Raw genomic sequence first — 11,619 nt, forward strand, 5'->3', positions numbered from 1 at the left:
TAAATAGTCTTCGTATTTTTCGTATACATTTCGTATATATTTTAATTTCACTTTCCATCTAGGAACTGAATATACATTCCTACATTCCGCCTCACCCAATGTGGTACGGACCTGCTATTTTTTTATACTTTAGAACCGTAACCCCAATCAGAAGCTAGCCAGATAACTAGCTACTAGCTAGTAGTCAGTTAGCCACTGCTGCGGTCTTCACCCTCAACTCGGACACAGCCAGCTTCAATACCGGGCCAATACCTGCCAGTCTGCAAGCGCGATATCAACCCAGAGCATATAGGACTGCTTTTTCTCTACCACATCACCGGATTCCTGACGCAAGCTCTGGACAATTACACCGTATCATCACAGCTAGCTAGCTGCAACCGAGTGGCTACTACTGGCTAACACCTCTGTCCCGAAGCAAGCACCAGTTAGCCTTGAGCTAGCCTCGAGCTAGGCCCATCTGCCGGCTAGCTGAAGAGGTCTACCAGCGAATTCTTGGGCTACAATACCAGCTACAAGCTAATTTAGCCATTTTTTTTTGCCGCTGCTAGTAGCTTTTACCTTCTGCACAGACACCAGCCCTGTTATTAGCCTGGATATTACTCACCAATTTACCAGCATCGGACTGTCTCTCGACAACAACGCCGGATTCCTGCCGTAATCCCTGAGCCACTACTTCTGATCCTCACAGCTAGCTTGTAGCTAGTGCCACTGCCACGAAGCTAGCACCAGTTAGCAAACACAATTCTACAATTCACAACCTCTCTTTCGCCATCGCCATCTGGCTTGGATTCTCTGTCGACATTTCCACGTCTGAGCAGACCCCCTCCGTCTGAGCAGACCACCCCCCGGGCTACTAACTTTAAACGCCGCGTGCTAGCTTAGTGGAGGCCTCCCTGCTCCATCTACGGCTGCCCCCTGGACACTATGATCACTTGGCTACATAGCTGATGCATGCTTGACTGTCCATTAATTCACGGTACTCCATTCTGTTTATTTGTGTTTTATCTGTCGGCTCTGTGCTTTAACTCAGGATCTGTGTGTAGTTAATCCGACCCTCTCTGCCTAGTCGCCGCCATTTTTACCTGTTGTTGCTGTGTTAGACTAGCACCCTGTTATTGCTGCTGTTATCTTACCTGTTGTTTTAGCTAGCTCTCCCAATCAAGACCTGCAATCACTTTATGCCTTATTGTATGTCTCTCTCAAATATCAATATGCCTTGCATACTGTTGTTCAGGCTAGTTATCATTGTTTTGGTTTGCAATGGACCCTGTAGTTCCACTCTCCGTACCTCTGATACCCCCTTGGTCCCACCCCCCACACATGCGGTGACCTCACCCATTGAGACCAGCATGTCCAGAGATACAACCTCTCTTATCATCACCCAGTGCCTGGGCTTGCCTCCGCTGTACCCACGCCCCACCATACCCCTGTCTGCACATTATGCCCAGAATCTATTCTACCACGCCCATAAATCTGCTCCTTTAATTCTTTGTCCCCAACGCTCTAGGCGACCAGTTTTGATAGCCTTTAGCCGCACCCTCATCCTACTACTCCTCTGTTCCTCGGGTGATGTGGAGGTAAACCCAGGCCCTGCATGTCCCCAGTCACCCTCATTTGTTGACTTCTGTGATCGAAAAAGCCTTGGCCTCATGCATGTCAACATCAGAAGCCTCCTCCCTAAGTTTGCCTTACTCACCGCTTTAGCACACTCTGCCAACCCTGATGTCCTTGCCGTGTCCGAATCCTGGCTTAGGAAGGCCACCAAAAATTCTGAGATTTCCATACCCAACTATAACACTTTCCGTCAAGATAGAACTGCCAAAGGGGGAGGAGTTGCAATCTACTGCAGAGAGAGCCTGCAAAGTTCTGTCATACTTTCCAGGTCTATGCCCAAACAGTTCGAACTTCTAATTTTAAAAATTAATCTCTCCAGAAATAAGTCTCTCACTGTTGCCGCCTGCTACAGACCCCCCTCAGCTCCCAGCTGTGCCCTGGACACCATCTGTGAATTGATCGCTCCCCATCTAGCTTCAGAGTTTGTTCTGTTAGGTGACCTAAACTGGGATATGCTTAACACCCCGGCAGTCCTACAATCCAAGCTTGATGCCCTCAATCTCACACAAATCATCAAGGAACCCACCAGGTACAACCCTAAATCCGTAAACATGGGCACCCTAATAGACATTATCCTGACCAACCTGCCCTCCAAATACACCTTTGCTGTCTTCAATCAAGATCTCAGCGATCACTGCCTCATTGCCTGTATCCGCCACGGGTCCGCGGTCAAACGACCACCCCTCATCACTGTCAAACGCTCCCTAAAACACTTCTGCGAGCAGGCCTTTCTAATCGACCTGGCCCGGGTACCCTGGAAGGATATTGACCTCATCCCGTCAGTTGAGGATGCCTGGTCATTCTTTAAATGTTACTTCCTCACCATATTAGACAAGCATGCTCCGTTCAAAAAATGCAGAACCAAGAACAGATATAGCCCTTGGTTCACTCCAGACCTGACTGCCCTCGACCAGCACAAAAACATCCTGTGGCGAACTGCAATAGCATCGAAGAGCCCCCGCGATATGCAACTGTTCAGGGAAGTCAGGAACCAATACACGCAGTCAGTCAGGAAAGCAAAGGCCAGCTTTTTCAAGCAGAAATCTGCATCCTGTAGCTCTAACTCCAAAAAGTTCTGGGATACTGTAAAGTCCATGGAGAACAAGAGCACCTCCTCCCAGCTGCCCACTGCACTGAGGCTAGGTAACACGGTCACCACCGATAAATCCGTGATAATCGAAGACTTCAACAAGCATTTCTCAATGGCTGGCCATGCCTTCCTCCTGGCGACTCCAACCTTGGCCAACAGCCCCGCCCCCCCCGCTGCTACTCGCCCAAGCCTCCCCAGCTTCTCCTTTACCCAAATCCAGATAGCAGATGTTCTGAAAGAGCTGGAAAACCTGGACCCATACAAATCAGCTGGGCTTGACAATCTGGACCCCCTATTTCTGAAACTGTCCGCCGCCATTGTCGCACCCCCTATCACCAGCCTGTTCAACCTCTCCTTCGTATCATCTGAGATCCCCAAGGATTGGAAAGCTGCCGCGGTCATCCCCCTCTTCAAAGGGGGAGACACCCTGGACCCAAACTGTTACAGACCTATATCCATCCTGCCCTGCCGATCTAAGGTCTTCGAAAGCCAAGTCAACAAACAGATCACTGACCATCTCGAATCCCACCGTACCTTCTCCGCTGTGCAATCCGGTTTCCGAGCCGGTCATGGGTGCACCTCAGCCACGCTCAAGGTACTAAACGATATCATAACCGCCATCGATAAAAGACATTACTGTGCAGCCGTCTTCATCGACCTGGCCAAGGCTTTCGACTCTGTCAATCACCATATTCTTATCGGCAGACTCAGTAGCCTCGGTTTTTCTAATGACTGCCTTGCCTGGTTCACCAACTACTTTGCAGACAGAGTTCAGTGTGTCAAATCGGAGGGCATGTTGTCCGGTCCTCTGGCAGTCTCTATGGGGGTACCACAGGGTTCAATTCTCGGGCCGACTCTTTTCTCTGTATACATCAATGATGTTGCTCTTGCTGCGGGCGATTCCCTGATCCACCTCTACGCAGACGACACCATTCTATATACTTCCGGCCCTTCCTTGGACACTGTGCTATCTAACCTCCAAACGAGCTTCAATGCCATACAACACTCCTTCCGTGGCCTCCAACTGCTCTTAAACGCTAGTAAAACCAAATGCATGCTTTTCAACCGTTCGCTGCCTGCACCCGCACGCCCGACTAGCATCACCACCCTGGACGGTTCCGACCTAGAATATGTGGACATCTATAAGTACCTAGGTGTCTGGCTAGACTGCAAACTCTCCTTCCAGACTCATATCAAACATCTCCAATCCAAAATCAAAGCAAGAATCGGCTTTCTATTCCGCAACAAAGCCTCCTTCACTCACGCCGCCAAACTTACCCTAGTAAAACTGACTATCCTACCGATCCTCGACTTCGGCGATGTCATCTACAAAATAGCTTCCAACACTCTACTCAGCAAACTGGATGCAGTTTATCACAGTGCCATTCGTTTTGTTACTAAAGCACCTTATACGACCCACCACTGCGACCTGTATGCCCTAGTCGGCTGGCCCTCGCTACATGTTCGTCGTCAGACCCACTGGCTCCAGGTCATCTACAAGGCTATGCTAGGTAAAGTGCCGCCTTATCTCAGTTCACTGGTCACGATGGCTACACCCACCCGCAACACGCGCTCCAGCAGGTGTATCTCACTGATCATCCCTAAAGCCAAAACCTCATTTGGACGCCTTTCCTTCCAGTTCTCTGCTGCCTGCGACTGGAACGAATTGCAAAAATCTCTGAAGTTGGAGACTTTTATCTCCCTCAACAACTTTAAAAATCTGCTATCCGAGCAGCTAACCGATCGCTGCAGCTGTACATAGTCCATCTGTAAACTACCCACCCAATTTACCTACCTCACCCCCCATACTGCTTTTATTTATTTACTTTTCTGCTCTTTTGCACACCAGTATCTCTTCTTGCACATGATCATCTGATGATTTATCACTCCAGTGTTAATCTGCTAAATTGTAATTATTCGATTTATTGCCTACCTCATGCCTTTTGCACACATTGTATATAGATTCTCTTTTTTTCTACCATGTTTTGACTTGTTTATTGTTTACTCCATGTGTAACTCTGTGTTGTCTGTTCACACTGCTATGCTTTATCTTGGCCAGGTCGCAGTTGCAAATGAGAACTTGCTCTCAACTAGCCTACCTGGTTAAATAAAGGTGAAATAAAAAAATAAAAAAATAGCTGTCTGTGGCTCTGCCGCCCAATGAGGGTGAAGTAAACCACAACCCCCCTTCTTCCCTAAGACCCAGAGGTAAAGTAAGAAATGACTATACTGACTGATCTCTAGCTCAAAAGAGAGTGTTATCCATAACAGCGTCAAGTCGCATTTCCCCCAAAAATCTCTCAGAATCCTTAAAAGGGCTGAGGGGCTTTAACAGTGAGCGCTGGAAACCTGTTCTCCCGTAGAACAGGGAAGGCAATATGGTTTCACCCGCCTTGTTGTATAGAGTAACAGCGCCCTCTGATAGGAAAACGGAGGGGCGGCAGGTAGCCTAGCGGTTACAGCGTTGGGACAGTAACTGAAAGGTTGGTTGTTTGAATCCCTGAGCCGTCAAGGTGGATAAATCTTGCGTTCTGCCCTTGAGCAAGGCAGTTAACCCCCACAACAACTGTTCCCCGGGCGCAGAAGACATGGTTGTCAATTAAGGCAGCCCCCCTCACCACTCTGATTCAGAGGGTTTGGGCTCAATGCGGAAGCCACATTTCGGTTGAATGTGTTCAGTTCTGCAAATGACAAAGAAGTCCCTTGACTGTGATTGTTTGCGCCAACAGTTAGAGGCAAAAAGGGCCATGGTGAAGGGTGAAAGACATATTAGCCTCCTGCTCTGTGTGTTGGTGAGACTGGAGGGAGGGCTGACATGCTGAATCCACCCCTGGATGAAAACATGAGAAAGTGCCACGAGGAGAGCCTGAGGGAGATGGGCATTTGGGGGGAACAAAAAGTGTGTGTCCTCCATTTTCTGATGTGAGCACAACACAGCCACTGAAGTCAGGTGCTGCACAGAGAATAGGGTTTTGTCTTAACGCAGCCCTGCCTTCCCACTGCTGCAAAACTCAGAGAGTGGAAGGAGTGACTAATATTAAACATGAAGAGAAAGGGTAGGGCAGGGAGCCATAGGCTCTGCACTCTATCCTCCACAGCCTCCAGGGCTATGCCCTAGGTTGGACGACCCTTCTTACCTCTCTTAGGAGAATTAGAGGGGCTTGTCCTTGCTGCAGCGTAGGACAGCTTCCCTACAGGTTTGGCCTGGTTCAGGGGCCTAGCCTGAGAATTGTCAGACTGCTGCGTCGCCGGGACCTCAGTCCCTAAGGCCAGCTTGTTGCCCCCCCCCGAGCTGTGAGGCTGGGGCGGGATGCAGGAACACAGAACAAACAGGCTGCCATGGGGCCCGGGTCTGTGGGGCATGCAGAAGTTGAAGGCTTCACATTCTTTCCTGTGAATGTCACACTTCTGCTGTATGGTCGAGGCTTTTGTTGTTGCCGTTGGCTATTGAAAATATTGAACCCAGTAGAAAATAATTTCATAGCAAACTGAATCTTGTACGCACTCGTAACAATAGACAGCATTTGTGAGTAACTGTGCGTGCACATCAATTCTCCGCTATGAGAAGAAGCTGTGTACAAGCCAGGCGACTCATGCTCACCAGAGGTAGTGGTGTCAAAGAGATGTTATCAAAAATAGACACTTTTAGCAAAATAACTCACGTTGGCAGAATTACCACAGAGTGGGGCTGGTTCAGTTTATAGGCAAAAAGCAACTCAATGCAAGGCGAACTAAATACATTTCAGCATTGCTGTGAATTAGCCTTGACAGGCATGAGCTAGCTCATTAGATGCCTCATGGCTAATGGCTTCCTGAAGTGAGCAGTGTTCTGAAGTTGGCACATCAATGGTACCAACTTCAGACGAGTCTCCTGGTACCTTTGGGGGTCAATGAGCAAAACAGACAACACCATCATGTTCATGAGAGTCTCACCTTTCCACAGAGTGGTAATAGGCTACAGATGTTTACGTGAGAAGACCGGAAGTGTGACACTGGCGGATGCAGTGGATGTATCTAGCTTAAACCGATATATCTAGCTTAAACAGACAGATTTGAATGGGGATGTTTTTGTTATGTAACTTAGATTGATGCACTGGTTAGTCAATCGACTCTAGAGGGTTGCAGTAAACAGGGATCCAGTCAATCTGAGGAGAGATTGAGAGTAATGCTCTTCGTGATAAAAAGTCAGAATAATCAGAGGGCGGGACATTGTCTCTTTTTAAGTAGGTGAGTGGCTCACCTCATTCTCCACTCTACCTGTCTGTCTCCAACAGACGCTTCTTCTGAGAGTAGGCGTTCCTATAAATTCCCATTTAGAGTTACTGAAACGAATCATTGAAAGAGAACCTTAAATATACGGTTATTATTTTGCAATTATTGTAAACAACGTAGATGAATGAATTTCCCTAGCCCCATCCCTCAGTCATATACCACAACAAGTGGAAGGGGGAACATTTGGTGATAGTTTGAATTAGGGACTGAAGCTTTCATAATATTCATACATTTCAAATGTTCTGCACACAGAGAGAATACAGAGACCAAAATATTCAAAACACCACTCATTAATCTCTTAGCACAGTTTACTATAACTGTAGAGATGGAACTCTCAACCATTTACAATAATCACAACTTGATACTAGAACACATTCAACAAATATAGCATTTTGCATTCATTGTCATTGACAGCACATTTAGCAACCACTGAGTTAGAGCTACTCTGTAGTTCCTGAGTGGTGACCTGGTTAAATGCACACCACACCACCACACCATCTGCTATACAAGCTCAGGTTCTCACAAAGATGCTACTTCAATGTAGGATGTTCATTCACCCCCACCTCATATACAGATATATGATCTTAATATAAACTATATTGTCACAGCAAAATAATCCTGCAGCAACAGGATTTGAACGTTTAAGTCCAAAATGTTGCTTGATTGGTGGTTAGGCTATTAGCTGGCCAAAAGTAGGCTATATGAAAAGTGCAATACTGTTAATTTAGTTTTCAGTTAGTTTATGTAAATCACAAAGCTCATCTGCATTTCCAGTGGTGCAGGACAAACCTTAGCCACAAAATAGTGATCAAATTAAGATCCTACATCTGTAGACCTATTCCATATTTGCTGAAATCCCACTTTAGTACCATTTACTAATGACCATTTGCACTGGTTTATCAATTAGGGATAAAACACACACAACATCTAAAGCATTGAAACTGTCTTCATTTACATTGTGTTATTCCTTTTTTCCATCAAAGGCTTAGTAAATCAGGTAATTAGTGTTCATACACAAACACACTCACTCAGTACTTACAGAGTAACACACAGAGCAAGGTGTGCTCCATTCTGTCCTGACGATGATCTCTGAACTACAGTTCTTCTGACAAACACCTCTACTTCCTATATGATGACAGACGGATTAGTTCACGCCTCTTTACCGTCACACAGGGAAATAGACAGAAGCATTCTACAGAAATGTACAAAGACTGTGAAAAAAGAGTAACAGTTGCTGGCGTGTTTATTTTCATACTAACTTCTTATGATTAGCTACATGACCTCACACTGGTTCCTTCCTCTTTATTGGATAGAAGGAGGGTGAAATGAGAATAGAGATGAGATGAGATCAGAGCTTGTAATTTGATATCAGAATGTGTAGATGGTTGTTTAATCTTTCCACCCACAATGCACAGAAAGATAGATAGAATAGATATCCCTTACTGAGTGTAGACCTCCATACAAGCCTAGGGTGCTAACCTCATTCGTTCCACAGCCCACAAATAGACACCTAGACCCCCACCTCCTTCCCCCTCCTCACCCCGTCTCTTCACACACACTACTGCTCAGTAATAGCATGTGTCAAAACCACAGTTAGCTAACTCCTTCATTACTCAGATGGTTCTGAGGGATATGTTTAGTTAAATACTGATATAGATATGTATTTGTTATTGTGTTGTTTATGTGATGTGTATCAGGGTAATTGTTCAATTATTTTGTGTGTGTGTGTGTGTGTGTGTGTGTGTGTGTGTGTGTGTGTGTGTGTGTGTGTGTGTGTGTGTGTGTGTGTGTGTGTGTGTGTGTGTGTGTGTGTGTGTGTGTGTGTGTGTGTGTGTGTACGTCAGAGGCATACACATCCATTACCACAAACCAGAGATGGGAGGAGTATCAAAACTGGGTACATGAATCAAAACATTTTAGCTTTTTCCAACAATTTACCTCTAAATATGTGAAAGTGTTTTTTTGTAGTGTGTGTGACATACGTACAACATGTGAAGGAGCAAACCTAAATAGAGAGAGGAAGGTTACAGGGGAAAAGCAGTCAGACTTCACCTTTAGTGGGTATAGCCAAGTACACATCTGGGGTTTCTTACCGCCCCCTTCAGGGACAGGCCTGTAACTACTCCACATTCTAGTGGATCACAATATAGAAACTAATATGGTCGTTGGTCACATAGCAACAGCATAAGCCCTCAGTCTACTGGGTCTGCCCTCTTAGTCCTTCCTCTCTCTATCTCATCATAATAGTACAGACATGGAACACTTCTGTGTGGGTTCATATCAGTAGAAGTCTATCTGAATTTGGTTTACAGAAGACTGACTGCACTGTGGTGCATAGAGGGTTTGTTAAGTGTTGCTTTACATAATAAGAAATGTATAGAAACAGTCAAGATGTAAATGTATTGTTTCAACTCAGAAATACAGAGAGTTAATATGTACTTAAATCAAGTTATATTTCAAAGCAATTCAATGATGTGGGGAATCACTTTTTATTTGATATGAGAATTAATACAAAACACAACATACCTTCTCCCTTTTAAGTTCCGTAGTGGAACGCTCATCTGGCTCCTATAACAACTACTGAAACCATTTCACGGAAGACTTACATGTTGAAAATGATTTACAAAATACTTACATGTTGAAAATATACATCTGCTGTAAAACCTTTTTTTTCACAAAATACTTAGTAGACAGTATTTCAAAATGAATATAAGTCAAAAGCTTGTGGAGTTTAAAGGTAGACTCAGTGATATGACGTAGATGTAGAAAGTAAACTGCATAGTGGTTCAATTTCCATAACAACTAAGAGTGTTGAAGCATGAGGCTCAACTTCTCCTGTTTTGGTCCCGTGGCTACGACACTGTGAACAGAGTGAAGTGAACCTGTGCATATGTGCAGATACTGTGTGTGACTGTGTGAGAGAAGTCCTGCATCTTGCTCATCTCAGTATCTGCAGTGCTACTCTTGGTAATGTAATTTCGCTGAATGTATATTTAATTAAAAAATAAGTGTTAAAGCTGCATTATGTAAATATACATTTTTAATAACAAACTATAGCTACGTGTTCTATCTTAACTGTTATAGTAGGTCGACCAACCAAGTATAAACCCATCTTGTAACGGCAGCCTTCCCTCTCTTCACGAGAAGAGAGGGTGTAACAGGGATCTGACCAAGACGCAGCGTAGTTGGTGCTCAACATATTTAATACTGATAAACAGTGAACACTTAACAATTACAAAATAACAAAATGTGGCAAACCGATACAGTCCTAGCTGGTGCAGAGAAAACACAGAGACAGGAAACAACCACCCACAAAATCCCAACACACAACAAGCCACCTATATATGATTCCCAATCAGGGACAACGATTGACAGCTGCCTCTGATTGAGAACCATATTAGGCCGAACACAGAAACAGACAAACTAGACACACAACATAGAATGCCCACCCAGCTCACGTCCTGACCAACACTAAAACAAGCAAAACACACAAGAACTATGGTCAGAACGTGACAGTACCCCCCTCCTGAGGTGCGGACTCCGAACGCACCCCCTAAAACTCTAGGGGAGGGTCTGGGTGGGCATCTGTCCGCGGTGGCGGCTCCGGCGCTGGACGAGGACACCACTCCACCATTGTCTTTGTCCCCCTCCTTAGCGTCCTTTGAGTGGCGACCCTCGCCGCCGACCTTGGCCTAGGAACCCTCACAAAGGGCCCCATTAGACTGAGGAGACAGCTCCGAACCGAGAGGTAGCTCAAGACAGAGAGGTAGCTCCGGACAGAGAGGTAGCTCATGACTGAATGGCGGCTCATGACTGAATGGCGGCTCATGACTGGAGGGCGGCTCATGACTGGAGGGCGGCTCATGACTGGAGGGTGGCTCATGACTGGAGGGCGGCTCATGACTGGAGGGCGGCTCATGACTGGAGGGCGTTCATGACTGGAGGGCGGCTCATGACTGGCGGGCGGCTCATGACTGGCGGGCGGCTCATGACTGGCGGGCGAGCTCATGACTGGCGGGCGGCTCATGACTGGCGGGCGGCTCTGGCGGCTCCTGACTGGCTGGCGGCTCTGGCGGCTCCTGACTGGCTGGCGGCTCTGGCGGCTCCTGACTGGCTGGCGGCTCTGGCGGCTCCTGACTGGCTGGCGGCTCTGGCGGCTCCTGACTGGCTGGCGGCTCTGGCGGCTCCTGACTGGCTGGCGGCTCTGGCGGCTCCTGACTGGCTGGCGGCTCTGGCGGCTCCTGACTGGCTGGCGGCTCTGGCGGCTCCTGACTGGCTGGCGGCTCTGGCGGCTCCTGACTGGCTGGCGGCTCTGGCGGCTCCTGACTGGCTGGCGGCTCTGGCGGCTCCTGACTGGCTGGCGGCTCTGGCGGCTCCTGACTGGCTGGCGGATCTGGCGGCTCCTTACTGGCTGCCGGCTCTGGCGGCTCCTGACTGGCTGGCGGCTCTGGCGGCTCCTGACTGGCTGGCGGCTCTGGCGGCTCCTGACTGGCTGGCGGCTCTGGCGGCTCCTGACTGGCTGGCGGATCTGGCGGCTCCTTACTGGCTGCCGGCTCTGGCGGCTCCTTACTGGCTGGCGGCTCTGGCGGCTCCTGACTGACGGGCGGCTCTGACGGCTCGGGACAGACGGATGGCTCAGACGG

General features: G+C 47.5%; 1 protein-coding gene across 8 annotated transcripts in view; it reads right to left on the reverse strand.

Moving 5' to 3' along the window:
• Positions 1-8,116, reverse strand: part of LOC139561420 (Fc receptor-like protein 5) — a 34,073-nt gene extending 25,957 nt beyond the window's left edge. For 4 of the 8 annotated variants that reach the window (XR_011672131.1, XM_071378493.1, XM_071378492.1 and 1 more), the window contains exon 1: positions 8,016-8,116. Coding sequence is in view for 1 of the 8 variants with exons in the window: in XM_071378491.1 (XP_071234592.1) it covers positions 8,016-8,046 (31 nt within the window). In the remaining 7 variants the exon portion in view is untranslated. Of the gene's footprint in view, positions 1-6,944; positions 7,053-8,015 lie in introns of those variants that run through there. The other 4 variants (XM_071378494.1, XM_071378495.1, XM_071378491.1 and 1 more) reach the window with 4 other exon arrangements.
• Positions 8,117-11,619: the final 3,503 nt, after the last annotated feature.

Source organism: Salvelinus alpinus, chromosome 31 (assembly GCF_045679555.1).
Source record: "Salvelinus alpinus chromosome 31, SLU_Salpinus.1, whole genome shotgun sequence".
NCBI classification, from domain to species: Eukaryota; Metazoa; Chordata; class Actinopteri; order Salmoniformes; family Salmonidae; genus Salvelinus; species Salvelinus alpinus.